This window comes from Gadus chalcogrammus, chromosome 16 (assembly GCF_026213295.1).
Source record: "Gadus chalcogrammus isolate NIFS_2021 chromosome 16, NIFS_Gcha_1.0, whole genome shotgun sequence".
Lineage (NCBI taxonomy): Eukaryota > Metazoa > Chordata > Actinopteri > Gadiformes > Gadidae > Gadus > Gadus chalcogrammus.
The window spans coordinates 12,781,165-12,805,048 of NC_079427.1; the positions used below are offsets into that span (position 1 = coordinate 12,781,165).

The 23,884-nt window shown below is 41.7% G+C and overlaps 2 protein-coding genes across 3 annotated transcripts in view; one reads left to right on the top strand and one right to left on the bottom strand.

Annotated features, from left to right (window-relative positions):
- The window catches only part of rasa2 (RAS p21 protein activator 2), a 31,731-nt gene extending 26,178 nt beyond the window's left edge, over positions 1-5,553 (top strand). The window contains exon 24 of the mRNA XM_056611156.1: positions 13-5,553. Coding sequence (XP_056467131.1) covers positions 13-52 — 40 coding nt within the window. The 3' untranslated portion in view covers positions 53-5,553. The remainder of the gene's footprint in view (positions 1-12) is intronic.
- Positions 5,554-7,936: 2,383 nt separating this feature from the next.
- On the bottom strand, positions 7,937-23,852 carry LOC130406657 (transmembrane protein 255B). Of its 2 annotated transcripts, none has more exons than XM_056612334.1 (9): positions 23,472-23,852; positions 22,689-22,822; positions 22,186-22,248; positions 16,918-17,007; positions 15,120-15,200; positions 14,863-14,948; positions 14,385-14,544; positions 10,896-11,000; positions 7,937-9,997 (listed from the first exon to the last, which is right to left on the bottom strand). In XM_056612334.1, exons 1-9 carry the CDS (start codon positions 23,557-23,559, stop codon positions 9,854-9,856), a joined length of 951 nt encoding a protein of 316 aa, XP_056468309.1. In that variant the 5' UTR covers positions 23,560-23,852; the 3' UTR covers positions 7,937-9,853. The 2 variants fall into 2 exon arrangements, with proteins under 2 accessions (XP_056468309.1, XP_056468310.1); XM_056612335.1 differs by having other exon boundaries at positions 9,911-9,997; positions 10,896-10,995.
- Between the last annotated feature and the right edge of the window lie 32 nt (positions 23,853-23,884).

Here is a 23,884-nt window from a genome sequence, read left to right on the forward strand (position 1 = left end):
TGTCTGTTACAGGGGCAATCCAATAGTGGGTAAGAGTATCCAGACCGGCTGAAGATGGCCCCTGCCCAGCTGGTGGAGTTGTGCCCCTGCCCCGCCAAGAGGGCGGGGCCCCCTGAGCGCCCCACCCCCCAATCCATCCCCCGGCCAGGAAGAGGACCCACAGGCCCAGAGGCCACTGGGACATGGAGGTCTGGAGGACTTGACCTGTAGAAGGGGAAGACCGAAACAGTGGAAACCGCAGCAATCAGGTCCTCCTCCCGGGTCCCCCCGAGCGGTGGTCAGAGGAGCCCCCTGTGTGTTATTTGGTTTAGCCCACTCCCACTCCCCCGGTCTGGAATACACACAGCTCTTTTCTTTGGCCTTGGTTTGCGTAGAACATTGTTTGGCTTTTGAAATTCAGTTTCAGATTTTTTTGTTTTTCTCCCTACAAATGTTTTTGTAAGACATCATTAGTTGGTGTGTGAATAGGCTGCTAAAAAAAACTTTTTATTCACTCGTTTTTGTATCGTCAAGAACCCTTATGATGCTTTTTACAATCTCGGAATTTTTTGCAAATGGCAGACCTTTATGATCATAATCTTTTTAAAAGGGATTTTCCCTGCCGCCCCCTCCCCAGATATCTTGTTTTTTATCCCCCCCATGACTTTATTTTTATTTTTATTTAACCTGAGCAAATACAGCGTACCTGTTAGAAACAAGTTCAAGCCGATCTGCCTTACTTTGTTGATAGATGTACAGTTTCTTTCATATCCTGACGTGAGGAAATAACGCAGAAGCACTTTAAACATTTGGATCAGTCCAGATGGAAACATTTAGATACATGGTATCAGCATTTAATGTTCCCCATATTGATCAGTTGCATGATCTCCTGTAAATTCATGTCCCTGTTCCTGTTCATTCATTCCTGTTTATAGTCGGTAGTTTAATTTGCTATTTTTCCTAACCAAAGACAATTTTGTAGGATGACTTGAAAAAACAAAAGATATATTAATGTATTTTGAATACAGTTGTTTAAAAAAAAGAAAAAAGTAAAGAAATTATATATTTGGTTCATGTGACCATTTCTCTAAAGCGTCTTTTGGCTTTTAACGACGAAGACAATTGGGATGCATCCGGTCAGTTCAGAACCCCTTTGGTCAGTCAGTGGTCACCTATGTGAATGTGATGTGTGATATCGGTACCTTTTCCTCTGTGTGTGTGCGTCAGACCTACGGCGTCCTCATCTCTGCTGTGATTAATCCCACTAGGAGGCTAACCTCAGCCCTGATATCAATCCAGATAATCGCAGTCCAAAACGATTCTCTCACTCTCTCTCTTTCACTCTTTCACTCTTTCATTCTCACTCTCTCTCATGGTCTTGTATCGCCCTCCTTGCTTTGTTATACCATGTTACTGACCCTCTCTATATATCCCTCTCCTTTTCCCACTTCAAAGGGAAAAAATATAGTTGTTTTTTTTAAATTGGATATCCCCGATACTGGGACAGAAGTCCAGCCCCCCACGAGTTGAAGATGGGATTTGATAGCACTGTTCTCAGTACACATGTCAACCATCTGACTTGCAGCATTTTGAATGGTTATTCATATCTATACTGCCACATAATTTAGGATTTGACCATATGAACAATGAGGTTTAAAACAAAGTACGTAGAAACTAGAATTTGAATTGACAACAAATGCTGAACAAAACGCAATGTCAGACAATGATTTGTTTTATCACTTGTGTGGAAAATATTTTTTTAGTCTCAATCATATATTTCTGTAGTGACACATTTGTCATATTTTTCCATGTTTTGTTTTTGTGTACCTTTTTCTTAACACTGTGATTTCTTAACTTGCTTATATTGTGTTGATTTATTAATGGTACTTCAATGTCTGTTAATGTCTTCAGTGCTACTTTGAATACTGGCTGCTTTTCGTAAATACTCCAGACAATTAAACGTGCGTACGTGGTAATATCGCTGCATAATCTCCATTTGTCGATAGTGGATGCAGTGCCTGTACTCCTTCACTGTATTTGATAGTAATCTTGTTTAATTGCAGACTGCGGATGGACAGACTGCAAAGGGAAAAATATACCGGATTTAACCACTGAATACACTCCAGCAGGTGAAATGTATAAATGTATACTTTTTTGTAATACTTTTTAGCCCAGTGAGTCTCTCAACTCCTGGAGGTGGTGCAACGATGACGCGTAGACATTCAGAAACAAATCGAGGAATAATTCAGTCTGGAGGTTAAGCTTGCATTTATACGTCAACGCTATGCTAACATCCATGCAGCATATGTCTTTATTTATGTATGAAGGTAAATGTTATGTTTGTTTTATTTTTTATCTTTCCTTCAGTCATTTATTTTAATATTTTCCATATCCACATTTTACTTTTCCCTTTAACTTGAAAATAAACATTATCTGGATCAGATGCCGTGTCCAAACCGAGTGGTGCTTTGGAGTTGTGAGGGATTCAAATTGCATGTGGTTTAAGTAGTGTTAGGGTTGATTCCCAAGGGCCGCACCGTATCATTATGTGGCTGTCGGGTTTTTTTATTGGTTCTAAAAGGATGTACTTAATATGACAACGGGTTAGGCTAACGACACTGAAATACGCAAAGTAAGCGTGTATGTTTATAATTATGTGGTGGGTTTCAACATAATTCCAAATATCCCCTCCGCTTTTTGAAGGAGGACTCTGTCCCCATCGGCTTAAAAGCATTACTTGTTCAAGATGCTCTGAAATAGCTGTTTCTTCTGTTGTTTCTCTTTGCCATATTTCAGGGCGGTGATATTGTTATCGCTGGAATCAATGGTGCTTTCTATAGTACATGACGGTCGACACGATGTTGAAGTCGGGATGAGATATTTATGGATTACTGTTACTTGTGTGGTCGACGTGTTTTGTGCGGAGTATTTTTGTATTGTCTCATCTGTCGTAGCCCTATGCCCTTTTTGTGCACCTTTGTGTGATTCATTTCACACTGTAATGATCTTCTCTTATCGAGCCCCCATGACATTAATTCACATACGTTGAAGACCATAATAAAAAAGGTCATCTCGGCACTTATAGCCCCACCAATTTCAACACAAAGGGACCACCTTGGTGTTTGGCTACACAGGATCTGCCAATGGCAAATGCACAGATGAATGTTTAGATGAAATGGCAATGTTGCTTCCTTCCATTCATATTTTCTTTTAATGCTTTTTTATGTAGCGAGCTAGGTGGCTTTTCCATTTAACTGCTTTTGTATTTCCTGAAAACGTTTGTGACAAGCTGTGGTTGTGAAATCTGTGAGCCATTAAAGTTGATCTCCGGTTGGCGTAGTTTGCTCACAGCCAGAGTCCTGTACGCAGGCCTAGTTAATGACAGCCTGCGTCCGTCCGCAAGGCAGGGAAGTTTTCCCATCTTAGACTGAGATTCCCCCATCTCCTGTTGTGTCTTTGGAAACCATCCAATCCCAGTAATCCAGCCTGCACTATATGCTCCCTATGTACACTAATTGGACACTAAAGTTGTTTACATTACAGAATGTTTATTAGGGGTCCGAGCAGCGAAGCTGCTTGGTCCCCTATTGTTTCTGTAACGTTTTTTTTTTTCTCAAATTCTGTAAAAGTCATACTGCAGCCTATAGCGTAAGTTGAAAACTCTTGAACTTTTCCCACAATTTCACATTATTGCCAAACATGATAAAAAGATTCACAGGCTACAAAAATATTCAAAAATTCACCAAATTCACCACATCAAATCTTTAGACCAAGCCTGACAAAAATCTTCAAACAGAATTTGTTTTATTTAGTTCCATTTGAGAAATATTGGCCATTAAGTTGGAGCAGTTAGCCCATTTTTCTTATATGACCATTTTGTTATTGTATAAAAAAAACAAGACTTTTATTAGGTGGATACCAATACCCCCCACTACCCATAAACCAAATTGTTGTACTGCACCGAAAGGTATGAACTAGCCTTATTTCTCCTCACCAGATTGACCTGGACTCAAAATTCTTTCATCATATTAATCTCTAAAAATCAGATGCATCTTTTTCACCCTAGTCTCCTGCTCTAAAAATGTTTACTTTTCCCACAATTTCATAGAAAAGCCAAACGTCCACAGTCTCAACCCATTTTGTCTATATGACCATTTTGTTATTGTATAACTACCATACGGCTATCAATAGGTGGATACCATTAACGGTGCAAATTTTCAGATCTATACTCTTTTAAGAAAGCCCTTAATTCTCTTGTGAAATGTGTGCTTGGAGTTTTCTTGATGTGTGCTTATCAATAGATTTTCACCTTGTGAATGAGGCTTTATGCAGTTCAGGAATGTCAGTGGCTCAATGGGATAATGCCTTGTACTGGTGATCCTTAGGTTGAGTGTTTGAATTCCGATTAGAGCGTAATAATCAAGCTGAACATGACATTCTGTCATTGCCACTCATTTAAGAAACACAACATTGAACAGCACCTGAAATTCAACAGGCAATCAACATTCCGGCTCATTAGTTTCCAAGAATCTGACTGCCAAGACACAGTATGGCATTGAAGGGAACTTCTTCGTTAACCATTTTTCCTTCATAATGAACTATGTCATATTAATATTTCTTCCGTTAGTGTTCTTGACAACAAATGTTTAATTTCCCCAGAATTTCAAAGATTTTTCAGGTATTTGCTTTTAAGAAAGCCCTTAATTCATTTGAGAAATGTTTGCTTGGAGTTTTCTGGATGTTGTGCGCTTATCAATAGACATTTTCACCATGTGGATGAGGCTACATTTCAGGTTAGTAAGTGGCTCAAGGGGATAATGCCTTGTACTGGTGATCCTTAGTTTGAGAGTTTGAATCCCGTTTAGACAATGCTGAACATGAACCAGCAGCCTAGTCACCTGAAAGCCAAGGCACAGTATGGCATTAAGGGGAACATCAACATCTTTCCTTCATAATTATGTCTTATTTATATATCTTCCATCAGTGTGTTCTTGACTTTTCATTTCGCTCGGACCCCGTTAATCACCGCTTGCGGTTATATTATTAACATTGTATTTGCAGCATGTGTTGCAGCCATAAAATTTTCCAATTTCCCATTATAATCTTTTTCTGCGTTAGAGCTTGAATTATAACCATCTAAAAAGATTAGCTTCCAGTCAAAAGCCATCAAAATGTTGCAGTTTAACTTGCTTTCCAAAACAAAGTAATATCCAACTGGGGTGTAAAATTGTTTCAGGATGGCGGACAACATGACGCGATCCCACCTGCAGCTGAGAAATGGCCAAACCGGTCATCACATCTCGTGATTTAGAGTAGATTATTATCTTTATAAAACTCTTTATAAAAAGCAATGGGAAATTAATTACCATCCACAGACTTCAAGGAGCCGTGCTCCATAAAAAAACAACACACATACATGTTTTAGTAGGACCATTGACCTCTACAGTTCACATTCCACCATGATGGAGTGAACCCTCATGATTCATGTATGTTATCTGTGTTGTATCTCTGCCATGCATCTCAAAGGGGCCATCCTCTGCTGTTTCTGAAATCTTCCAATGTTCCTTTGCTCAATCCAATTAGGGAGAAGTCATCTGCTGGGTCCGAAACGTTAGCTGGGTGCTACCCAGACAGTATCACCCCCCAGTGACATGTTGGCCAAAGGATTTGCTATGAACCGGCTCACCGGAAGAGAGGCGGTCTGCGTGCATCCGGAAGGCGGACGACTTAAACCCGACTGGTTTCTCTCAGATTGTCTCTGCCCTCGTGGCCCCAGGGGATCACACAGCTGACCAGTCGCCCTGTCCTGTGGAGAGTAAACCCAGCCACACTCTTGTTGTGCTCTGAATGAAATGCTCTCATGATCATCTCTTTCTGTGGAGAGGGACTTTGCCAGGAGAGACAGCCTTTGGTTCAGAGTAACATAATGCTTCACAAGCGTGATTCCAATGCTACATTGTTGTTCCAATTGATGCCAGACATCAGTATGAGTAAGTCATTACCATGTATAATCACGTGATTAGGGCGTTTGAGTGACAGCCGGTTCTGGGTTTGAAACCCAATGTCTGCAGTCAACCTGTCTGCACCCTTGAGCAACATTCCTTCCTGCTATATAATCACTTTGGATGAAAGAGCATGCTAAATGTATGAATAGTAATGAACCAAATATCCGTAAATAATAGCTGCCACTTTTCAATACTCCCACTTGGCAACCTCCAATGAGCTCTGGAGTGTACCACACCAATTCTGGCCCCACAGCCCCAAGCTGAGTCACTTGCAACGTCTGGCCCGCTATCCCATACTCTCATAGTCCCTTGCTTCACCTTTCTCTGGAGCTACCAAACACATGTGTGGCTGGATTATCTTAATGGTTGTGATCTTTGATGTTGTCTTCAGGCTAAAAGCTTGATTGAGAACTTCCCTGACATATGTTATTAACATGAGAAAATAAAACATGTTGTGGCTCACCGTGTAGAGGGAGTACCACACAGGCTCAGTCCTGATCACAGCGACCCGGGTTAGAATTCTGCCTTTGCTGCATGTCCTCCCCTCTATCTCCCATACATTTCTCTCTATCTCACTCTATAATTAAACATAAAAATGCAAAATGGCAATATCAACCGGAATCATCATCCTCATTCGCAACTTCTTTGGTAGCTTCTCTAATGTTCTCATTTGAATATTATAGGAATTGACTGCATGCACAAAGACTTCAGTGCTATTGGCCATCTGAGGATGCACCTGAAACTGTATTTTAAAGTTAGTCAGGTGAGGTGAAAAGGTTGAAATGATGCCAATTGAACATCAAACCGTAGGTCATGTTCTTTGCTTTCTAAGATAACACCACTCACTCCTCGGAGCTATGTCCAGTGGGCGGTCTCACAGTAGGGAACGCCGCAAGAGAACAACCCTGTGAGAAAACAATGTAAAGAGAGAAATATTTACACTCTAGATGACAGTATCAATCATAGGGCTCTAGAGAGAGAGAGGATAGTTTTTCCAATTCACGTGTGAAGGTAAGCATACCTATATCCCTGTGATCCTTCCCACCACAATCTGTCTGAGTAAAAGGTTGTAGGTGAAGTGTCCCGTGGTTTTTACTTAAAACAATGTCCCATGGTTTTTAGTCAAAACCATCGGACACACCTACGGCTTGACTTCTTTTTGTCTTCAGACCCTAACCACAAACACTTACTTCAGATTCAAGTAAAAGCATTTCATATGAATCTGGTTGAAAATATAATGTCATGTACAATGTGTAAAATATTTGCTCTCAAGTGTTGGTGTGTTTAAGGTATTTTGAAATAAATGGTATTGGGAGGAATGTGAATTATAGAAGAGACCAAAGATAACATCGGAATATTCAATTGTGGGTGAAGAACAATAAATGGAAAGAGAATATCACATGTATTGGTAATGCCTGGTTTCTTTTCACTTAAAGGAGAGAGCGAGAGAGAGAGAGAGAGAGAGAGAGAGAGAGAGAGAGAGAGAGAGAGAGAGAGAGAGAGAGAGAGAGAGAGAGAGAGAGAGAGAGAGAGAGAGAGAGAGAGAGAGAGAGAAACACACACACAGACAGACAGAGGGAGAGAACAGTACAGTTTTCCTAATCTTTCAATGATCTGTTCACTCAGTCTTGGTACTGCCTGTTTGCTTGTCGCCAAGGCCAGAATCCAGAGCGACGATCGTCTGCACTGATCAACAGTTCCTCAGTCGTCTCAACTATATAGGCTAGACTCAAACAATGAAAACAGCAAGCCCTCCAAAGTTATATGTGTGTGTGTGTGTGTGTGTGTGTGTGTGTGTGTGTGTGTGTGTGTGTGTGTGTGTGTGTGTGTGTGTGTGTGTGTGTGTGTGTGTGCGTGTGCGTAAAATTAACTTTTGTTTTCCTGATGTAGCTGATGTTAACGTAAATACATCTAACCTTTAGTCTGGTACTATACCATCAACAAATGTTCCACTTTTAATTGAAATGTGGGGTCAATGGAACAATAAAGAAGCATACAGATAATGCATGATTGACATTTGCACTTTTACATATGACAATGGGGTTAAACATACAAAACATATGCAAGTAGCAGCCGGATATGACATGATAGTGATGCCAACTCAATTTCGAATTCAACTTTTACACCAGGGAAAATAGTGTAAAAGTTGTAATGACAGCAACATATGGTACACAAAACATATTTTATAGACAAAATAAGTAATTTACATTTAATTGACAAAATAGATATCCTATATATATATTCCTATTAAACATAGCAGAACATGTCCCTCCAACGATACATATAAGAAACATCCTTTACACTTTTCACTGTGCACATTTCACTGTGATTGTCTTGATGTTAGTATGCCGTGTATTTGTGTTTATCATGATTTATTGCATTAATGTCATCGTGTCGGATTAAGCTTTCCTCCAAATGCATAATTGAAATAACAGCAACAGTATTCATGTAGTTATTTAAATTGTAAATAGAATTTGTTATCCCATGCGTGACAACCATTCAGTGATTGATTCAGGAGACTATTTACCCTGTCAACGTTCATGTCTCATAGGGGTAAAACTGGAGCCTTCTTCATCGTAACCCTCTACTCTCTCGTACAGTGTCCAAGTGTTTAGATAACTGAACTCTCCCTCTGTATATGGCATTATTAAGAGGTCCAACAGTAAAATAAGTACTGCAATACTATATACCAGTCATACTCAAGTAGCGGCCCGCGGGCCTTTTGTGGCCCGCGGGGTGTCTATTAATGGCCCTCGAGCTGTTCTGAAAAGTTTTTTTAATTATAAAAAAATAATAATAATAATCGCGCTGGGCGCTCTTATTTTGAAACCGCGCGCCGCGATCTCAATACGAGGCTGGGGGTTGCAACGATAAACAGATAGCACTCCAGCCCACAGACCGCTCCAGCCCTCCCAAACTCGAGGCAGACAGTCCATCTCAGCAGCAGTCAAGGCCGATTTAGGGTCGTTTTCGACGCAGAGACGTAAGCACGTAATTTACACAAGGGACTTGTTTTAGACAAGTTTTGATTTACGGTTCCTTTAAGGTTCCTTAAGGATTGCGCGTGTTGCAAGGGGATTCTCCGCCAGAACAGTAGGGGGAGCAACGAACGAATCTGTGGGCGTGGAAGTGGAAATCGCTGGCTTGTTTATATTTATAATTATCATAATACGTTCTTGTGTTTTCTTCTTCTCCTTCTTCAAAATTCTTCATTCGCTTCTGTCACAGCCTTTTAAAAATGGCGCTATTATGCTGTAAAACCGGAAATGTGAGACTCCTGAAAGGATGTGGTTAGCTGGCCAATCACAGTCTTTGCGAGCTGCGTAGGGCCGTAGTGTTTTAGTCGCATAGTCAGGAATTTTGGCCGAAAAGCACGTAAGGGGGGATATTTTACCGCGCAAGGGGGGGTTACTTACGTGCTTACGCGTTACGTCTAAAACAGAGCATATATCGGCCTCAGTCACACGTATACCGACCGGCCCCTTGAGTCACTGAAAAAAAAAATTGTGGCCCCTCATCATTTCTACTTGAGTACCCCTGCTATATACCATTGAAATAAATGGCAGTTAGCAATGGCTTGCTCCCCATGCCTTGCGTGAGTTAAAAGGCATTATAAGGCAATCACACAAAACTTCATGCTGTTATTGGAAGGATCTTAAAGAGATCGCCCTCACTCCCGCCCTCCCCTCCCTCCTCTATTTCCCGATAAGCTTAATGCAACACACTGTTGATCATAAACCCCACCATGCTCCAGTATATTCATCATAACATTATTTCCCTTATCTCACTTTTACGCCGAATCCTTGAATCCCATTATGAAGCAGATGTTCCCCAGTAGGTGAGGGCCGGCCAGAGGGCCGTGGTGTGCCTCAGCCTGGGAAGCCCTGCTGGGCCGCGTAGCGCAGCCGGCTGGCCAGAGGAGCGAACGGAGGGGGGTTGGTCTCCAGCGGAGAGGACGGATCACTCTGAGGAGTGACCCTACCTGACCCCAAAGAGGGGTACAGAGAGCCTCCCTAGGGGAGAGAGAGAGAGAGAGAGAGAGAGAGAGAGAGAGAGAGAGAGAGAGAGAGAGAGAGAGAGAGAGACAAGGAGGAGATTGATCAGTAATTTGAATGTCTTGACCAGTCAAAGGCTAAACAGAGGAGCCTAGATTTGAAGCCATGTGCACCTTTGGTCCGATCATTTGTATAATCAGACCCCTTCAAACCACAATCATGTTATAATCACGTGGACTCCTACACATTGTAAAGATCTAACTTAGAGGCCAATTGTCTATCTTGTGATATAGCCCCATATCATTTCCATCTTAAGAGATTAACTAGACCCCCCTAACAGATTCACGCTATCCCTACCTAAGTCAGTCAGACAAAAAGTAAACAAGTAGACTTGATCTGTGGTCCAATGTGATCTGTGAAACAAAGTGTTCTGTAATATTCATCAGAAGGGGCTTGTAGGACCATGCCTGGTGAAATGAGTGTCACGTCATTGTGTCACGTGACAAGGATGTTTCATAATTCTGTGCTGGAATTGTTAAAAATTAGTAGACCACAGTAATATGTTTACACTCGTCTCATCTATATCTTGTTGGGACACTGCAGCTGCACAAGACAAATCACCTCAACTCCTTAATCTTCACAGTACAGTTCTGCAGGTGCTAAGAATGAGGGGAATTCTAGACATGGGTTTCTGGTAATTACGACGCACTGCTTTACTAACGACCATGTTCACGCATTGTTTATCAGTTAGTGTTTAAGCAAATGTTAGGGAGGCTGAGTCTGTCTTCTTGATTCTTAATTATCTGACATAAATAATAATAATAAGCCTCCACACACCGGAGTCTACATGCAACCAGAGAACCATGAAGACACATAAAGGAATACAGAGTTTGATTTGCAACTCCATGTCACTGACCAGGTGCAGAGGCTGTGTCGAGTGTGGGTTGTCACTAAGCAGCAGTGGAGCGGTAGGAGAAGACGTTCGGTCTTCTGAAGACTGGGTCACTGGCCTGTAGCTGGTCTGACCATGAAAACAAACACACATGCATTACAGTCACACATGTTAAAGCTTGCATTCAGGTCTTACTTGAGACCTATGGGTACAGCCCCTGTCCAGTGAGACGTTAGCTTGCAGGTAGCAAAATACACAATTCAACGTCAAAATAAGCACGGTATGTCCATTAAAAGATAAAAGCCTGTGCCAAGCACCAATTGTGAAGGGACACATGTAAGCACACACATTTCTCCCATAGCGAATTCAGCATGGGAGCTTTCACCACTGAACACACTGAAGTCATATTCGATGTGAAAAACAAACAACCATCTAAAGACAGTGAAAAAAACGTAAACAAGGCCTGGTTTGGGATAACCACATCTTGTTGTTCAGTGTCACACAAATAATACTTAAACAGTTTAAATGTGGCGTGTTACTGGGGATGCTTTAGGAACATCATGATTATTCAATCTGATTGCATCTGTGCAGGCTTGATTCAATACAGACAGTCAGTGTGTGTTTTGCTCAATGTCAGTCCAGGGCCATAACATTCCCAGACAATTGTACTCCTGTGTGTGCCCGTACTTTGCTAACTATCACCAGAAATTCAAATTCAATGACATTGATAAATGAATTCATTAATACAGGAAAAAAAGCGGCACGCATGGACATGTGAGGCTGATCTAACTGCCCTACAGGGTCGATTCTTCTTGTCCCTCTTCTCACCAATGGCCTGAGAAGAAGTTCACTGCCCAGCTTTCACTGGTATTCAGTGAAGTGAGCTGACGTGGGAACTGGCTATGGTAGAAGGAAAAGAGGGTTCTCAGAGCATGCTAGCACCTTTAGGAGGAATGGTTGGACCTATCGCACTTTCCTTTCATCATCTTAACAGATGCAACTCATAGTGAATCCCGGACTATGTCATGAAAGATCTCTCAAAGGCTCTCAAATAGCTGATATGTACACAGAACGTACATAGTGCAGACTGACAGCCTGCAGCCTGCAGCCTTTCATGGTCCAGCACTAAGAAGCAACGCTCAAGGTAAACACATTAAGTAAGCTTCGTGAGTCTCTGCTTTTCTGCTTTTGCGCAGACCGGTATTGAACCTGCAAAATTTGGCCTGGGAGTATATCACCCTTACTCCTAGACTATACCACACAGAACCAATATACTGTGACAGGAGACCCAATGTCTTTATACTAGGGGAAGATATATCCTATTTTGCTTTGGTTTTTCAAATAGTATGTCTAATTTCTCACCCAATATGATGATGCAGTTGACGGCTGGGAGCCAAGGCAAGGGTTCAAACAGGTCGGGTTCTGGGAGAACAGTATGTCCTCTTTGAATCTTGACGTGCCCCATTCATCAGGTATGGGAGCTCAGCAGATAACCCTCCAACCCATCCTCCCTTCCTCTGTTGCCGTTTCAAGGTCCCATAATGTAATAAGCCTAAGTTATCTGATTGTATTCCTTTCTTATTTGCTGTTGGAACAGACAACACAAAGCTGAAGCCATTTTCTGGCCATGCCGTGGTGATGTTTACTACTTGCCTGCGGTGGCATTTTATGAAGAACAAATGCTTCCTTCCCTTCTCGCTCGGTTAGAACTTCATTCAGTCCTACTTCGGTTCCCCTGATGGTAACCAAATAATGCATACTTTGCATCGGGACGCCACATGTTGGGCGTATTTAAAAATTAAGATTCAAGGCCATTCACAGCCCCCATAAAATGGATGACATATTCTTCTCCATGGTGGTCCATAGCTTGTCTTCATGGGTTCCAACATTGGCCTTCTGAACCATAGGACTTACTGAGGATTAGCTCTGTTTAGTCAAATTATCTAAACCATCAATGAGCCTAATTAAGTTGCGTTCACACCAAAAGCAAAGCGAATGTACTACTTGTATTACTCTGGCGAGGTTGCACGTGCGAACCGCAAACTTTCCTTGCGTGGGTGATTCAGCATCAGGCGAAACCTGCTTGATGCTGTTTCAGATATTTCAAACTTGAGGCTAATGACGAATTTGCATCATTCACGCGACTAGATTTGAGCCGCGGCTTCGCTTTCGGTGTAAACACACGGTTAATCCATTGCGTCAGTATCTAGACAGGGCTGCCTAACTCTGAACAAACTCCTTAAAGGGAATTCAAAATGCTTGGCTGTTTTCCTAAAGAAGAGAGTACTTCGTACACGTGATTTGAAAGCATGCTTTTATTCAAAGTAACCTACGGTCATCCAGATTGAGGAGATTGTGAACTTTGATCGCATCTTTCGGCAGAGAATCGGACACCACCACCTAACCACTAACTCTGCCCTAACCACTAGCATGACTACCAAAGATGGATCCGATAGACAGTTAAGGGGAATGTGGGGTCGGGGGTTGTGGGGTTGGATCGTGTACTTAGAAAATCTGCACCAGATCCCAAACTCAAGTTTTCCCGGTTGCTGTGAGATTTCATGGTCAGCCTGAACAGCCGCAAAACAACTGGATGCATTGGCTGCCTTTATAGAGGATCCCTCTGCCAGACCATAAACCACATGGAGCAGCACAACACACACACACAGCCACAAACACACACACACACACACACACACACACACACACACACACACACACACACACACACACACACACACACACACATACAAACACGCAGTCACACTCACACACAAAGCCACAAACACACACACACACAGCAACACACAAACAGCCACACACAGCCACACACACACACAGCCACACACAGCCACACACACACAAACGCAAAACATACAAACACACACACACACACACACACACACACACACACACACACACACACACACACACACACAGCGACACACACACACAACTACACACACAGCCACAAACACACACAGCCACATACAAACCAGCACCCACACTCAAACACACAGACGCACGCGAGCGCAGAAGGTGGTCTGCCATCCCTGTCTTCCTCAATGCATGTACTGTAGTGGCCTGTCTGCCGACCGCATTATAAACCAGAGACACAAGACTGATTAACCCCGCCTCTGGCATGGAATGGATTGACCTTCTCTTCGATGGTTTGACCCTTCTCTGGGTCATTTTGATTTCATGGTCGAATGACTCCTGGGGGGCCGGGTCTAAATCCACCCCGTGTTTGCTAAAATAAGGCATGAACTGACATTGACATTGCAGAAAGGTCTTATTTAAGGTTAACACAGTCAATTGCAAGTGTCCTATGTGTATGTGTATATGTGTGTGTGTGTGTGTGTGTGTGTGTGTGTGTGTGTGTGTGTGTGTGTGTGTGTGTGTGTGTGTGTGTGTGTGTGTGTGTGTGTGTGTGTGTGTGTGTGTGTGTGTGTGTGTGTGTGTGTTTGTGCGTGTGTGCGTGCATGTGTGTGTGTGCCTGTGTGTGTCTATTACCAGGCTTTTCACGCTTCCAAGCACTGCTGCGGTCACTATGCCCGTGATGAAGGCCACCATGTTGAGGCTAGTCAGGGTCCAGATGAGGATGTAAAGGGTCAGCACGTCTTGGCAGCCTCGCACTCCAACAAACTCATAGTAGTTGTTGAGGAAGCCTCCACTGCAACAGAGCACATCGGCTTTCCTCATTATCAATGTCCTTGATGGCTACATCAAAGGATAGCGTGCATCACTGGAGAGCAATTATAGTAGCGTTGATCTCAAGAATTCAGATAAATGTCAGTAGGGAAAAGGGAGGGGATACAATCTGAACCAGAAAAAATCTGACTGTTTAATGGTTTTGTGCTCTGAGATAGATTAAGATGAGGAGGATCATAGAGGAGCATAAGGACAAAAGAGGAGGAGGAGGAGGAGGAGGAGGAGGAGGAGGAGGAGGAGGAGGAGGAGGAGGAGGAGGAGGAGGATAGTAATGTCTCACTTGGCACAGTCGTACAGATCACAACAGTAGCAGGTGCCACTGCGTATAGTCACACTGCAGGACTCCTCCAGGTTTCTGCAGGGAACCTACCGGAGGACGCCAACACACACTCAGCAAAGTGTAGCAAAGATGCTAAAATAAACTATACAAAGTATTAATAAGGTACTGATGGATCAACCAACAATATATCTTTCAAATTGAAGTTGGCATATCAACACGTTACATTTGACCATGATGCCTGTACCACTGATACTCACAGAGGCATGGTAGTTCTCATAGATATAGCTGTTCCCGCTGGTGTAGAACTGACACCTTCCAGCTTTTAAAGGTCGAATATCCTGGCAGAAATGGAAAATAAAATCTTAAAATGTTTGGGATCAATTGCAAATTATTACTTGTCGATTATAGATGCTTAACTAAAGGCACAAACAGCCAGTACAATTTGCAAATAGAAACGCTGTTGAATTGAATTAGACCATAGTTAAAATTGTACTTCATTGCAATACTCCAGAAGTCAAGAGTACTCATTAGACTAACATTTATATTCTACCTGCAAAAATTATTTGTAATTTAGCAGATATTTATTCCAAAGCGACTTGCTCTATGATGCCCACAGGTACACGGCAGACCTGAGGAAACCCAGTACCTTTTCATAGCCACTACCCTATCCCGCCACATGAGTTGGTATTGTAAAGTAGGCTAATACATTAATTAATAGCATAATTCGAACCAACTGTCCAGGTAAAATTTGTTTCATTAGTTTCCTGTTCCTTTCCCCTCTGAAATGTGTTTTTTTTAGTACTTTTCTTAATTTAAGAGCCAACAAAAACATAGCTAAGCTGAACCAGTATTTATTTAGTGGTTTGGATTTTCCTGCAAACGTTTCACAACTGCTAGGTAAACAATATCCTGACAAGATTTGTGTTTTATATGGCAAGTCTCCAATACATTTAAAAGGCCGGAGTATATGTAAAGAATTTTGTTGCTGGAAAATATTAATATTACATAAAAAACTGCTATAGCTGATAAATTGCTTGCTCGAATAGGCTGTCTAACAGCTTTCACCTGGACAATTTAGACAGGGTACGTTATAGTATCCTGAAGTCGTCGTGTTTTGTGGGCTGACCGTTTAAAACAAACAAACAGCCCAGAGAACAAAAGATACATTCACTCACGGGACAATTGCTGGAATTAAATGAATGACATGAATACAATTAAGAAGGAGATGATAACCAGGGATGTCGTTAGGTCTATTTTGGGGGGGCTAAGCCCCCCAAGATGTTCAAAAGCCCCCCCTACACATTATTATTTTTTATTTATTTTTGTCAAGGAAATCGTAACATGCCTGCACTTAACATAATAAGCCAGAATATGAGTTGAAATAAATACTAATACAATAAGAAGTTGTCTTTAATTTGGATTAAAATTGTTTCAGAGTGCATTTATGGATACATTTTTCTAACCTTTTTTCCTTGAACTCACCCCAATATGTAGACTTAAATCATACCTACTCCTACATTTGTTTAGCTTATTTATATTTTTAAAAAGAAGGACATCCTGAAGACTCAGGAGAGGCAAGTAAAGAAAAGAAAGTGAGCCAGAAAACAGGCCCAGGTAGGGCCTGTTGTACTCTCTACTGTAATAAATCAGTCCCTCCAGAAAAATGCGGCATTTTTTTGTGATTGTTGCGGCCAAAAATCCTTGATTATGCGGCACGTTTTCTTAAAAAATGCGATGAAATATGCGGCATATTTATGCAATTTTATGCAATGAAAAACACATAATCACGTTTTTCTGGAGGGACTGATAAATGATGAATTAAAGAGCCACTTTAAAGATATGATGAAAAAATGTCGGCAAGCGCTACACACGGGCATGAGCTTCGGAAACTGCTAGGGGCAAAGCCCCCCCAGCCTCTAAATCCTAGTGACACAAAAGCCTCCTGTGACAAAAAAAACCTTTGGACCCCTTATTGGGACAACAATGATTTGTTTAAATATACAATCCATCGTCCTGTTTCATGGCAAGACGGTCAGAGGGGTGAGGGTAGCTCACCATGTTGAAGACGATGAAGACGCCGTCTATCACCAGACACAGAAAGGCCGCAATGATTCCCAAGCTCAGGAAAACAATGGCCGCCGTCAGCTGGGTAGAGATGTGAACCACAATAAAGGAGGACATATTAACAGCTGGTAGGCGTTTAGGCCTTCTTGCTCAAAAACACACAGTAGAAATGCAGAGAAATGGGTTTTAACCTTTCAGCTGGGAGTCAAACACCCTAACCTCTATAGACAGTCCCCACGTCCCACTGTCAGGAATATAAACTCAGCTCAATGGGAATGCAGATGAACAGACCATAGTAATAAGGCACGACACGGAGTCCATCAAATTGACCCTGACAGTAAGTGCGCTAGGTAACCGGGGTCACGGCTGGCTGTTATTATCCTACACAAACCATGAAAGATAAACAGCCCATATAACTGTGGAACCTTTTCAAAGAGTCTGGCGTGAATGCTGTTTCTGTCTCATAACCGGGATATGCAATGGAGAGAGGTCTGTTTCAGGTTTAGTGTATGTAAGTATGCTTTCTTGGATGTCCTTGTATGTATCGGGCATCATGAATACATGAATAGATAACTAATAACATATCATTGTGACTATCTTAAAAAATGCATATTTTTTAACTCTAGTTGGTTGAAAGAAAAAGTTTAATCAGAAGCACGTCTGCACTTTTCCCCTTTGTATCTTCTTATCACATGCGGTCATCTGAACTTATCAGGCGCCAGGGCAGCTGATGGTCTAAGAATCCCAACAACAACAACGTTGCATCCAAGCACGGCTCTCTGATCCAAGCACATCCATCCAGCCTGTCCCACAGGAATCCACTGCTGAGCTCTCCAAAAAAACCCTCTCTTATCTACTTCATCATTAAGTGTTTTAATAGTCCATATTGGCATCCTGAGAATCGGTCCACTGAGGCTCTATGCCTCAATAGCTTAATTAACCGATCGTTGAGTGATACAGGGGACACTTTGTGGAATTCTACCCTCTGTTTAACTCACTGACTTCACATGTCAGGATTAGTTTGACTTCCTATCCCACGTTCTCTGTTAGTGTAAGTAACGCTAATGAGAAACAGACATGATGTCCTCATTCTACAGGGAGGAGTAGCAAATAAGCCGAGAGCTTGTGCGAGGCCAACGATGGCTTCAGTTTTATGTAGAAACAGATATGGAGAAATGGAGAGGACTGTTTCTTTCTGTACACCAGCCATAACATCATGACTTTTTTCCTTGAGATGCAGTGAGATGAAGAGTCTCTGCTTGCCACAGTGCTGCCCTCAAGATTTACAACACAAATATTGATGACATTTTTTACAGACCTTGACAGCTCAGTTTTGACCTCAATTAAAGTAACCACTGTTCATTTTGTGGTCCGATTATATTAGCCTTTCAACATTAGACGCAGGAAGATTGCCACAGGGTGCAGAACATGTTGAACATTTTATGTTTCAATTAAATCTAATGTGAATTAAATTGCTATTTAATTACTCATAAAGAGCATCACATGCTATGCGTCACATCTCGCCCTTCTCAATGAGTTCCGCTTGTTGTTTCATCATTCTCTCATAGTTTCCTTCCTACCTTGTCTTCCTCACTTCTCCTATCGTTTCAGATACTTCTCTCCCTGCCCCATATTTGCCGCCTCTGTGCTTGTCCTCCCTCACCTTGATTGTTTTCACCTGTCCCACCCTCATTATAATGGCCTCCTAGTCAATTTAGTCAGCATGTTTCCATCACTCTGTTTCCCACTTGTTTTCCCCGACTACGCCTTAGTCTTCTCCCTGCCAGATTTCCAAAGTTTTGCCTAAGAGAGGTGCATTTGAGTCCGTTTCTCTGTTGTTAAACCGTTGTTAAATGTTAATTTTAATATAAAATTAATAGTAATCTCCTGGTCATTTTGTCAACAATATTGTCAACAGTATGACCTAAAAGTACAACAAACAAACACGAGATTGAGGCTGAGTTATCAGAGCGAATGCCATTGGCTGCAATGGGTTTTCTTCAAGGTGATGTTAGTCAACCACAGCCGACAGAACCAGGTACACACACGCACTCGCACACGCACATACACACGCAGAAGAACACACCGCAGCGACACTCGCCCAGGTAAGACGTTATGTTTTTAAACATAACGGCTCCGCCATCGACACACGCGCCCAGGTAAGAACACACACGCACACACTGCAGCGACACACACGCCCAGGTAAGACGTTATGTTCATAAACATATTAACATAACACAAATTGCGATAAAAGAAGGGAAGAGACAATTTCTCACCTCAAAGAGCAACATTAGGCTGTGTTCACATCTAGCGTTTTTCGTAATCGGGAAAAGTTGAGCCGACCGTTTTTTCAACAAAAAGAAAAGCTGGCAGCGTTTTTTTGCCCTAAAAGCCCTGAGAGCGTTTTTTCTATCGCCTAGCAACGAACCCATTCTAGACCAGACGTTACTCGCCTACTACGTATCCAGGCTAGAGCCCATTAGACATGTCGTAGATCTCGACATGTTCTGTAATCACAACTATTAATCGCTGCAACTGCACTTTCCCGAGTGATTTGTCTGCCATCGTTTCTTATTTTGAATGTTGAGAGTTTCCTTTGTGACGAAGTGTCAATGTTCCGCTTGTGATTGGTCAGTAGCCCAAAAGACGCCTGATGTCGGCCGCTTTCTTCCTGAAAGTTGAACTTTTTTCAACGTTCTGTATGGCAGAAAAAAACGTTGGGAGAGGCGTTTAAAAAAAAAGGCCGTGACTTTTTCCAGGAACGCTCTGCTCCCTAGTAATATAATGTAAAACAAGCGCCGGCAGATTTAAAAAAATGCTAGATGTGAACATGCACTCAGGTCGTTCATTTGATCATATAAAAAACGTTAAATTCAAACTTTGCGGCGACCGGCATATCAACACACAAGTCACGTGATCTTAAAGAGACAGTGTCCCTATAACACAACGAAAACATGTCAATAACACATTATGGTAAATCATGTCTATAGAGTCCACCACAAGACTACACTTTGTTGCTCAAATATAATATTACTCTCCTCCTCGAGCATCCCGAATGGTCTTTACACTTTATTGCTCAAACTTAATATTAATCTCCTCCTTGAGCTTCCCGAAATTTCTTGCAATATTGATATCCCGCTTCCCCCCTGAGGAATGTTTTAGTTATTTTATTAACGGCCCGAGCTCCTGTTTTTTTTTTTCTTAAATTCTGTAAAAGTCATATTGCAGCCTATACGTAAGTCGAATTCTCTTTAAATGTTCAGGTATGGTTGCCAATAACCTCCTCTGACCATAAACCCACATTTGTGGTACTACACCCAAAGGTGGCGTTATTGTAAAAAATCATGAATTAGGCTTATTTCTCCTCACCAGATTGACCTGGGCTCAAAATTCTTTCAGAATATTCATCTCTAGAATCAGACGCATTTATGAGTCTGATTCTAGGGTCTTATGACCTAAAAATGTTTCACACAGTCGACAGTCAACCCATTTTGCCTATCTGACCATTTTGTTATTGTATAACTACCATACGGCTATTATTAGGTGGATATCATTAACAGTGCACATTTTCAGATCTGTACTCTTTTAAGAAAGCCCTTAATTCTCTTGTGAAATGTGTGCTTGAAGTTTTCTTGATATGTGCTTATCAACTAACCCGTCATTTTCACGGTGTGAATGAGGCTTCATGCAGTTCAGGCATGTCAGTGGCTCAACGGGATAATGCTGTGTACTGGTGATCCTTAGGTTGAGAGTTTGAATCCTTATTATAGCATTACGAACAAGCAGAACATGACATTCTGTCATTGCCACTCATTTAAGAAACACAACAATGAACAGCACCTGAAATTCATCAGGCAATCAACATTCCGGCCGAATAGTTTCCAAGAATCTGACTGCCATCACTTTTAATTTTTGATGACGTTTTCTACATGTCATTGAGTGGCCTCCTAAATGATAACCAGTCTGTTGCCTTTAGTTCGCTGAATGGTTTAAAAATATTTAAAAGTTGGCACTGCTTTTAAGAGTCATTTGTGGTGAACGAATGTTAATCGTTGTAATATTACAGGCAAAATGTTAATATAATATGCGCTTAGAAATTTGCTACATTATCGATTGGGGTTTCCACAGGGGTTATTAGTCTTACAAGTAGAGGTTAAAGTCTGAGCCGACGGAGACCACGGCTGCAGAATTTTTTATAAACAGATTATTTATCTATTTATCCGTTTCAAGTCTATACTCTTTCTTTTTATTTGATAACCCAAAAAGCATAACTATGATATCACATAGGATTGCAGCATGGACGTCAGTGGCTTTTCTGATCCACTCCGAGTCTGACTCAGACTGACTCAGACAGTTTCAATGACAGTTTCAGTTTCAATGAAGCCTGAATGTTTCCGAAAAACACACAGATTTGTGAGAGGAGGAATATATCCAAATATCACAAAGCAAGTAGATTCTGATAATGGATTCCGTAACCTCAACTGAAGCGCTGAGGTGAAGCGTACTCGGACTGAGGGATGGCAGGGTCCTGTACACATTGATATGTTTTTTATCACGTGGATATTTTAACCTATCTTCTACCTGTGATTCCAAAATATGCAAATACATGAATTACTTTTTTATATATATGATCAGAGCCATCAAATACTGAACTGAGATTTGAGTACCTACGGCTATCCTCACAGCTGAGGACCTCCCTCAGCTGTGAGGTAGGACCTCACAGCTGTATACAATTGGTATGGTACTAGAATTTCCGTCAGGATAAATCAAGTATTTATACCTATCTATTTATGAAGCCATCTATCTAGTTTCCAGACACTCTGTCTGGAAACTGTATTGTAGAATAACCTGAGCGGGGCGTTTCATATAAATAAGCTCTTAACTGGCTCAGGTTTTATGTGTTTGTAAAACAATAACCCCTTCAAGACTAATCTGCTTTGAGGATCATTCCTTTGGCTCTTTGGTTATTCCACCTCCTTTAACATAAGCTAAGATTGATATTTCTGGTCTCCCAAGGAGAGCATATTGACCTGTCAGTAGAAGATCCCACACATGTGCGTAACTAAAGCATAACTCAATTTAGGAAAAGCTCACATAGATCTGACACTGAGCTGAGAAGGACTCGACCACAACTCCAGGGTCAAATGATACAAAATTCCTGCAGGGCAAACCTTGGTCTGCCACCTCTAGACCTGCGTTTTTCAATACAAACATATATACACTAATGTATATATATATGTATAGGCCAAGTGTACATACCAGCTGTTTTCGATTCTCTTCAAGGCAGAGCCCGAGAACCCCTAGGAACGATCCAAACGCCAACTGTGAAGAGAAATCACAATTCAAGATTAAATATCTATAGTTTGTCAGCATGATTGTCCGATGAATAATAAATCAAGCAAAAAATATTCTTGTTATTACAATGTATACAAAACAACATTAACTCCCACATCTACCCACCTGGAGAATGTGGGAGGATATGACCAACAAGTAAAACTCTATAATTCATGACCTCCTGTTATTTCAACAGCCGGGCTGTAACTCAAGATACAATCTACATAATACTCAAAGTCTAAATAGCGAAAGTCCGGCTCAAATCAAGCTGAAGTGTTGAAATTGTAACATTACATGTCCGCTTTCAGTCATTTCGAATGACGTTTGTTGACGTTTGGATGAAAAGGTAAAGCATGCCAATGGACGTCAATAAACGTCCATCAAGATCATGAGTGTGGGGGGGGGGGGGGTTGATGAGAGACACTTACAATGGCTCCAGAGAAGTACCCTGTGATGCTCAAGCTCTCTGTGCGGGTGGTGGTGTAGATGCCCAGCACGACCAGCAGCAGAGAGAGACACAGCATGCCCACTGACAACCACAGAGCCCTCCTGGCCTTCACCTCTGCAACACAAAACACACACACACGCACACGCACACATACACACATACACACGCAACCCCCCCCCCACACACACACACACACACATACACATACAAACACACATGCACACACAGACAACAAGTTCAACCACAGCCGAGTTCAAGCATGTTCAAACATGTAAATAAAAAAACTGAGATAAATATAAAAGTAAATAAGTCATATTAAAGAAAATGTAAAATTACAAACTAGCAATGTAAAAAAAATGACAATAACAAGAAATACATAGAAACCTAGATCAAGAAGGGCAAGGAGCCAACATTATGCAGTGTTGAATTGCGGAAAAAAACATTTGATTATGTTAATTGTTGGATTGAATTGGGTCTAGTAGAATTCAGTTTATAATGGCCTATTGTTTGGCCTAATTCAAACATTGAAGGAAGGATCAATTGATTGCATTCCGCAGTGATTACTACATTGCATTTAAATGATAAGGCCTATAGCCTACATTTGACAATTATACAAAAATACTTTATTTTATATTAAAATATATATCTGGAACTTCTGGAATCGCATATAGAATCAAACCCGCCCTACCCTAAATCGTCGACAATTTAAACAAGGTAAATTTAAAGTCACCGGTTCGAGGACCAAATTGCATGAAGGACCTACCTGTTCGAATGCGCTTGGATGCGGAATTGACCTGTACCTCCGCCTCTCGGTTCATGTCATTATTCATGTTCAGCGACATTAGGTCCATCCGCGTCTTTGAACACTAACAACCCCAGCCTCCTATCTCCTCTCATATAGTGATGCACGTGCTTTATTGCCGATTGCTAAACTTTCTCTGACATCTCACACGGGATTGGCTGAGCGGTTAAATAGGTGGGCGCGTTCGTCAGGCGAGACGGTGCGCGCAATATGCAGGGTAAAGATGTCGAAGAGAAGTCCTACATTCAGAACGGCGTGCCAATAACATAAATCCTGAGACAATCAGGTATCATACCTCAGGGAAGCAACGATACTGAAGTTCAGCCAGGGGCAACCACTTTCTGTACAAACACACAAACACACACTCAACACAC